An 8,615-nucleotide genomic window follows, 5' to 3' on the forward strand; every position below is an offset into this window, starting at 1 on the left:
GCTGTCTAATATAAGTGACTTAGAAGCCCCAGTAACTCGAAGAATTTTCACTGGTACCAGGGTTGACCCTTCCTTTACTAATACAAACCCATCAGACATAAAATGATCGAACACCTTCTTAACTCGGTCAGACCTCTCAGTCCGTAACTGAGCCTCAACAGAATGTTCAGAACCCTGTGGGTTTATAGGTGCTTCAACATACTGATCACAGGCATTCGGGACTGACTCCTTTTACTTTTCCTATCTGAGCCTCAACAGAATGTTCAGAACCCTGTGGGTTTAAAGGTGCTTCAACATACTGAACACAGGCATTTGGGACTGCCTCCTTTTCCTTTTTCTTCCCCAGGAAGGAACAATTAGCCATCAAATGACCAGCTTTCTTACAATAGTAACAAGGAAGACCAGAATATGTCTCCTTCAACTGTTTCCCTTCATCATTACTCTTTTCACTAGTTCCAGCTTTAATTTCTGGTTTGCCCTGGTTCTCCCTGCTACTCTTTTGGAAGCTCGTACTCTGGGTGAATTTGACCTTGTGGGTTAAAGCAAACATCTACTAATCCGGCAGACTCCTGCAAAGTGGCAGCATCGTTTTCATCTGAATACGCTGTATGTCATCAGGGACGCAGCCTTAGAATTCATCAATTAAAACCAACTCTTTCAAGCTGTTAAAATCATCATTTATATTTTTACATGTGCACCAGCGGGTAATACACACAAACTTCTCATAAGCATATTCCATATACGTCCGGTTCCCAGATTTCCTCAAATTTCTGAACTTCTGCCTGTATTATTCTGGGACCAACTCGTAAGCTTTGAGCACAGCCTGTTTCACTATGTCATAATCAGCTGCTCCATCAACTATCAAAGCAGAATAGGTTTGCTGAGCCTTCCCCTTAATTACACGTTGGAAGAGAATAGGCCAACCCTCTTTTGACCACTTTAAATTCTGAGCAACCTTCTCAAAATGCTGCAAGTATTTATCAACATTTGCCTTGTCAAATGGAGGTACCAATTTAACTTCCCAACTGGCCTCAAACTTATCACTAGAGTCTAACGCTAGACCCCTTTGCTGCAATCTCTCTATCTTTTCCAGCTCGAACAGCCTCTGTCTTTCTGCTTCCTCCCTCTGTTTTTCTGCCTCTCCAGCCTTAAATTGCCTCTGCCTTTCCGCAGCCTCCATCTTTAATTTTTCTCACTTGTACTGGAGCACACGATGTTTACTTTCAGGAAATACCTCCAACTCTTCCACTTTAAACACACCCTCAGATACATAATGTTCAGCTATTATCCTCTGCATCTGTGCCCTCCTCATTGTCAATTTCTCCTTAGAAAGTTTTAACCTTCTAGCAAGACTCAACAACTCAATCGTTCTGGCGTCCACCAATGCCTCAGAGGTTGGCGCTTCCACAAGCCTATCAGCATCCGCTGCTGATTTTCCACAAGCAAATAAATCAAAAGGGATTTCCCCAAGTAAATCGATAATAAATCAATCAAAACGCCCCAAATTTGTTCATATTTCGGATGCAGGCCCCAATTTTATTAGGAACCATAAAACTTTAGAAACAAACCAGCAGCAATAGAGTTCACACTGGAGTCTGTTTTTTTTTATGTAAAAACCACTCTCTTTATTAGTATGTACTTATTATATAGAAACTTGAGCAAGATAAACAAAAGTTCACAGAGTAATGTGTATATATGTGTGTAAATGTAACTCCCAAACTATTGAGATTAGGGGAATCGAGACTGGGAGTCCTGAGATGGTAAAGTATGAAAGTTCAGTTCATTCACGGAATAGGTGATGTGAGAGAGATGTTTGTAATCCAGGCTAAATGACGAGAGAAGGCAATTATGTTCCACAGGTTCCACGGTGGTAAAGCAAGAGAACAGTTGCTGTAGATTTTATCCGTCGTTCCAAATCCACATACAAATTATCTTCGAAAATGACTTGTCAAAAGGGGTACTGTCTTCAAGTGAATTACCACAACACACCCAGGCAAGGGTTAACACATCAGTGGTCTTCACAGGATATCCCAATCAGATCCACTCCTATGGATCAAACGAGGTGACAACCCCACATTCGATGTACATTATGTTGAATCAATAATTAACCCACCCTTGTGGGCATAGGAAAGTCACAAATAGTGACCCTTGGCCACTAGTTCCTATGTGTTGACTGTTCCATTTCTCCTCCTTCGTTTCTGTCTGGCTCTGAGTGTCTGTGTCCTCGGTTAATATTAAACAAGCTGCGAGTCAGTCTCAGTCTCTCTCTCTCTCTCTCTCTCTCTCTCTCTCTCTCTCTCTCTCTCTCTCTCTCTCTCTTCTCTCTTCTCTCTCTCTCTCATATAAAATAACAGTCCACAGCAAACGATACCTAGGGATACTTAACAACAACCACTCCCCATTGTGAACTGACTGATGTGCCAGTAGTTGGGATGACTGAATGTATCCGTTCGCACATTCTTAGCAGCTGAACGGCCTCTCCCCTGTGTGAACTCGCTGATGACTATGAAGGCTGGATGACTGAATGAATCCCTTCCCACATTCCGAGCAGGTGAATGGCCTCTCCCCAGTGTGAACTCGCTGATGTCTCTGTAAGTGGGACGTCTGAGTGAATCTCTTCCCACATTCTGAGCAGGTGAACGGCTTCTCCCCAGTGTGAACACGTTGATGATTCTGTAGGTGGGATGACTCCCTGAATCTCTTCCCACATTCTGAGCAGGTGAATGGCCTCAACCCAGTGTGAACTCGCTGATGTCTCTGTAGGCTGGATGACTGAGTGAATCCCTTCCCACAGTCCGAGCAAGTGAATGGCTTCTCCCCAGTGTGAACTCGCTGATGTCTCTGCAGGTGGGATGACTGAGTGAATTCCTTCCAACATTCTGAGCAGGTGAACGGCTTCTCCCCAGTGTGAACTCGCTGATGACTCTGTAGGTGAGATGACTCAGTGAATCTCTTCCCACATTCTGAGCAGGTGAACGGCTTCTCCCCAGTGTGAACTCGCTGATGTACCAGTAAGTTGAATGACTTAGAGAATCTCTTACCACAGACGGAGCAGGTGAAGGGCTTATCCCTAGTGTGAATTCGCTGATGTCTCTGTAGGTGGGATGACTGAGTAAATCTCTTCCCACAGACTGAGCAGGTGAATGGCTTCTCCCCAATGTGAACTCGCTGATGATTCTGTAGGCGGGATGACTCAGTGAATCTCTTCCCACAGAATGAGCAGGTGAACGGCTTCTCACCAGTGTGAGCTCGATGATGTACCAGTAAGTTGGATGACTTACTGAATCTCTTCCCACAGACGGAGCAGGTGAATGGCTTCTCGCCTGTGTGAACTCGCTGATGTGTCTGCAGGTTACATGACAGAGTGAATCTCTTCCCACATTCTGAGCAGGTGAACGGCCTCTCTCCAGTGTGAACACGCTGATGAATCTTTAGGGTGGATGACCGATTGAATCCCTTCCCACAGACGGAGCAGGTGAACGGCTTCTCCCCAGTGTGAACTCGCTGGTGTCTCTGTAAATGGGATGTGTGAGTGAATCCCTTCCCACATTCTGAGCAGGTGAACGGCTTCTCCCCAGTGTGAACTCGTTGATGACTCTGCAGTTTGTATGAAAGAGTGAATCTCTTCCCACAGTCTGAGCAGATGAACGGCCTCTCTCCGGAGTGAACTCGCTGATGACGCTGTAGGTTGGATAACTGACTGAATCTCTTCCCACAAGCCGAGCAGGTGAATGGCCTCTCCCCAGTGTGAACTCGCTGATGACGCTGTAGGTTGGATGAATGAGTGAATCTCTTCCCACAAGCCGAGCAGGTGAATGGCCTCTCCCCAGTGTGAACTCGCTGATGACTCACTAGGGTGGATGAGTGAGTGAATCCCTTCCCACAGTCCGAGCAGGTGAACGGCTTCTCCCCAGTGTGAACTCGCTGATGACTTTCTAGTTTGGATGACTGAGTGAATCCCTTCCCACAGACTGAGCAGATGAACGGCTTCTCCCCAGTGTGAACTGGCTGGTGTGTCAGTAGGTGAGATGTCAAAGTCAATCCCTTCCCACAGTCTAAGCAGGTGAATGGCCGCTCGCCAGCGTCAGTTGACTGATGTCTCGGTAGGGGAATTGGTTTAGTGAATCCCTTCCCACAGTCCGAGCAGGTGAACGGCTGCTCCCCAGTGTGAACTCGCTGGAGCGCCATTAGGTGAGATGACCGAGTAAATCCTTCCCCAAAAATTCAGCAGATGACCATCCTCTGCCCAATGGAAACTGACTGGTGTGTCCACAGGTGGAATGACCGACTGAATCCCTTCTCACACACAGAGCAGTTGAATGTCCTTTCCCAGTGTGAAATTGCTGATGTAGCTTCAATTGAGGTGACCGAGTGAATCCATTCCCACTGAGTGAGCAGGTGAACGGTCTTTCTCCTGTCGAAAATGACGGGCGTGCCAGTTGGTCAGATGACCTAGTTGATCCCTCCCCACAGTCTGAGCAGGAAGGACGGTCGACTCCACTATATAAATATCTAGATAGAGACAGCAAAACTGGCGTATCGTGTTTGAGATTCCTGGAGACAAATTCCTTTTCGTTTTTAACCTGTAAAAAGATTTACAAAATCATCAATGGGCGTAGGAAAACATTTCATATGAGATCACTTCAGTTGCCAAGGTGTGATCTGACATCACACTGTTACATTGAGGTTCAACCCAAGTTGGACAGAGAAATCATCTCCTGACTGGGCACAGTGCTGGTATCTGGAATGACCATCGGACTGTCTGATGTCCTTCCTTTCTCTAAAAGAATGGGGCATTTCTGCCATCTCCAATTCGTGACGTGGCTCAGTTTGACTCTCTCCATGGGTATTATCCCCATTTCCCACTGAGCTGCATGGGTTCCTGGCGCCACAGTAACTGAAACACTCTCCCGGAATTAGACTTTGTTGACATGCAGCTGGGATTTTCTTTTACCTGCTGTCAATTTAAAGTTCCAACAGTTTTAGAGCTTTCTGAATATTCCCTGCCCGGGGGAATGCTTGGTGCTGGTCCGCACGGCTGATAAAATGAATTATATGAATAATAGTATTATTTCATGTTCTTGTCACAGAATCAAGAAAGGTACAACACAGAAACAGGCCCTTTGTTCCATCTAGTTTGTGATGATCTACTTAAGCAGTCTGTTCCCATACCCCGACCATCCAGGAACCAATACAATCCTCTTATATGTTGAAGTTGAGCAGGCATGCACCAGTTAGGTTGTCTGCTCATTCCACACCTGGATGATCGTCTGTTTCAAGAAGTATCCCCTCATGTTCACCTTAATGTTTCACCTTTCACCCTTAATCCATGGCCTCTGTTGTATTTCCCCCCAATCTCAGTGGGAAAACCCATTTTTGAAAAATGAAAAAGCTTCCATTTACCCCATGTATAACTCTCATAATTTTGGTACACCTTCATCAAATCTTCTCTCAATTCTTCTACATTGCAAGTAATAAAGTCCTGTCCTGTTCAATGTTTCCTAATAACCCAAGTCTTCTAGACCTGGCAACATCCTTGTGAATTTTCTCTGAACTCTTTCAACCGCTTTTATATCTTTCATGTAGGTTCGTGAACAAAACTACACACAATACTCCAAAATGGGCCTCACCAGTGGTCTTCGACAAGTCAAGAAAACATCCGTTTATTGTTTTCATTACTTTGGTTCATGAAGACCAATGGGCTGAATTTTTTCCCCATCACTATCTAACTATGATACCAGTTTCAGTGAATTAAGTACATATATTCCCAGGTCCCTTTCTTCTACAAAACTCCTCCGTGCCTGACCATTCACTTTGAGAGACCTCCATTGGTAGATAATACCAAAGTGCAACACCTCACACTTGTCTGCATTAAATACATTTTTCCATTTCTTAACCCATTTTCCCAGCGGGTCCAGATCGCACTGCAAGCCATGATAGTCTTCCTCACTGTCCACTACACGACCAGTCTTGGTGTGATCTACAAATCTGCTGATCCGGTTAAACACACCATTATCCAGATTTTTGATATTACTGACAAACAACATCAGATCCAGCACTGATCCCTATGGCTCACCACTAGTCCCTGGCCTCTGGTCAGAGAGGCAACCATCTGCGACCTCACTCTGGCTTCTCCCAAAGCCGGTGTCTCATCCAATTTACTATCTCGTCTTGAATGCTGAGTGACTGAACAGCTGAACAACATTGGTGTCCTCCAATCCTCCAGTATCTCACCTGCCACTAAGGATGATTTAACAATCTGTGGTAAGGCCCCAATAATTTCTGCACTTGTCTTCCGCAGGGTCCCATGGAACAACTTGTCAGGCCCTGGGGATTGATCCACACTAATTTGCCTCAAACCCCTCCACCTCTGTAATCTGTACAGGGTCCATGAAGTTGATGCAGCTTTGCCTCAATTCTATAGACTCTGTTTCCATCTCCTGAGTAAATACGGATGCAGAAAAAAAATCTTCCACATCTATTTTGTCTCCTCATATGGATTACCATTCAGATCTTCCAGAGGAATATTTTTTCCCTTGCAATCTTTTTGCTCATAACATATCTGCAGAATCCATGAGGATTCTCCTTCACCTTGTCTGCTTAGGCAACTTTATGTCTTCTTTTATTTCTTTCATATGAGTTCACTTCAACTTCATGTAATTCATAAGTGCCCCATTTATTCCTCTCTGCCTGTAAATGGTCTGAACATCCTATTTATTGATCAGGGTGAGGAAAGCCAAAGGGGTGATAGAGTTGCATGCTGGGAGGTGGAGATAGGTCGGAGTAAAGTAAAGGTGCAGGGGCAATGGGATTCTGACTAACAGAACAGAGAGTGGACAGGTTGTGGAGGCAGTTGTTGTTCAGTCCTCAGACAAAGTCAGGAATGAAAACGTTGAGCATGGTGCAGTGAATATGCTGAGCCCTGTATATTTCTATACAAAGAGCAGCGTAGGAAAGGCGGATGTGTTCAGGGCATGGATCAACACCTGGAATCAACACTAGGACCTGGCAACTGTGGACTGTGACAGGCTGCTTTATGGCAAAAGTGTGCTTGGTAAATGGGAGGCCTTCAAAGAAATCTTGAAAGTACAAAGCGGGTATGCGCTTGTCAGAATAAAAGGTAAAATAGAAACTGTAGGGAAACTTGGATTTCAAGAGATATTGAGATCCTGGTGAAGCACAAAGTGAATGGAGTTGCATAACAGGGATAGGCAGGCAGTTTCTTATGGAGCGTAGGAAAAGCAAGGGAACACATAAGAAGTAAATCAGGATGTCTAAAATGTGTGGGAGTCCCACACATTGATTGGGGCTTCCATACTGTTAAAGGTCTAGATGGGTTAGAGTTTGTGAAATGTGTTCAGAAAAGTTTTCTAAATCAATATATAGATATACCAACTAGGGAGGATGTAATATTAGATCTCCTATTAGGAAATGAGCTAGGGGTGGACGGAATTGTGTGTAGGGGAACACTTTGTTTCCATTGTTCATAACGTCATTAGTTTCAACTTGATCATGGACAAAGATAGATCTGGTCCTCGGGATGAAGTTATAAACTGGAAAAAAGCCAGATTTGAAGAAATGAGGAAGGATCTAAAACGCGTGGATTGGGACAAGTTGTTCTCTGGCACGAATGTGATTGGTAAGTGGGAGGCCTTCAACGAAGAAATTTTGAGAGTGCAGATTTTTTTTTGTTCTTGTTAGGGGTAAAGGCAATACGAATAACTATAAGGAGCCTTGGTTCTCGAGGGATATTGGAACTCTGATAAAGAAAAAGACATATATGTATAACATGTATAGGCAACAGGGAGGAAATAAGATGCTTGAGGAGTATAAAAAGAGTAAGAAAGTATTTGAGAAAGAAATCAGGAGGGTTAAAAGAAGACATGAGATTGCTTTGGCAGTCAGGGTGAAGGATAATCCTAAGAGCTTCTACAGGTATGTTAAGAGCAAAGGGATAGATAAATCCCCTGGACCTGACAGGGTATTCACTCGGACTTTGAAGGAGACTGGTGTTGAAATTGCAGGGGCCCTGAGTGAAATACTTATAATGTCGATATCCACCGGTCAGGTGCCGGAGGATAGCTCTTGTATTTCCGTTGTTTAAAAGTGGGTCAAAAAGTAAGCCGGGAAATTATAGGCCGATCTGTAGTAGGTACATTATTGGAAGGGGTACTAGGAGATAGGGTGTACAAGTATTTGGATAGACAGGGACTTAACAGGAAAGTGGATGCAGTGGATGTTGTATACATGGACTTCAGTAAGGCTTCTGACAAGGTCCCGCATGGGAGGTTAGTTAGGTTGATTCAGTCGCTAGGTATACATGGAGAGGTAGTAAATTGGATTAGACATTGGCTCAATGGAAGAAGCTAGAGAGTGGTAGTGGAGGATTGCTACGCTGAATGGAGGCCTGTGACTAGTGGTGTGCCACAGGGATCAGTGCTGGGTCCATTGTTCTTTGTCATCTATATCAGTGATCTGGATGCTAATGTGGCATTAGCAAATTTGCTGATGATACAAAGATTGGAGGTGCAGTTGACAGTGAGGAAGGCTTTCAAAGCTTGCAGAGGGTTGCAGGAATGGGCTGCAAAAATGGCAGATGGAGTTTAATGCGGACA

The 8,615-nt window shown here is 44.5% G+C and overlaps 1 protein-coding gene across 1 annotated transcript; it reads right to left on the reverse strand.

Annotated features, from left to right (window-relative positions):
• Positions 1 to 1,902: 1,902 nt before the first annotated feature.
• Positions 1,903 to 4,458, reverse strand: LOC132389451 (gastrula zinc finger protein XlCGF26.1-like). Its single transcript, XM_059961976.1, has one exon. The coding sequence runs from the start codon at positions 4,186 to 4,188 to the stop codon at positions 2,461 to 2,463; it is 1,728 nt and encodes a 575-aa protein (XP_059817959.1). The 5' UTR covers positions 4,189 to 4,458; the 3' UTR covers positions 1,903 to 2,460.
• Between the last annotated feature and the right edge of the window lie 4,157 nt (positions 4,459 to 8,615).

The sequence above is a fragment of the Hypanus sabinus genome, unplaced genomic scaffold (assembly GCF_030144855.1).
Source record: "Hypanus sabinus isolate sHypSab1 unplaced genomic scaffold, sHypSab1.hap1 scaffold_575, whole genome shotgun sequence".
Lineage (NCBI taxonomy): Eukaryota > Metazoa > Chordata > Chondrichthyes > Myliobatiformes > Dasyatidae > Hypanus > Hypanus sabinus.

Coding starts and splice junctions, on each gene's coding strand:
- LOC132389451 (XM_059961976.1), bottom strand. CDS start 4,188: ATGGCGCTCCAGCGAGTTCACACTGGGGAGCAGCCGTTCACCTGCTCG.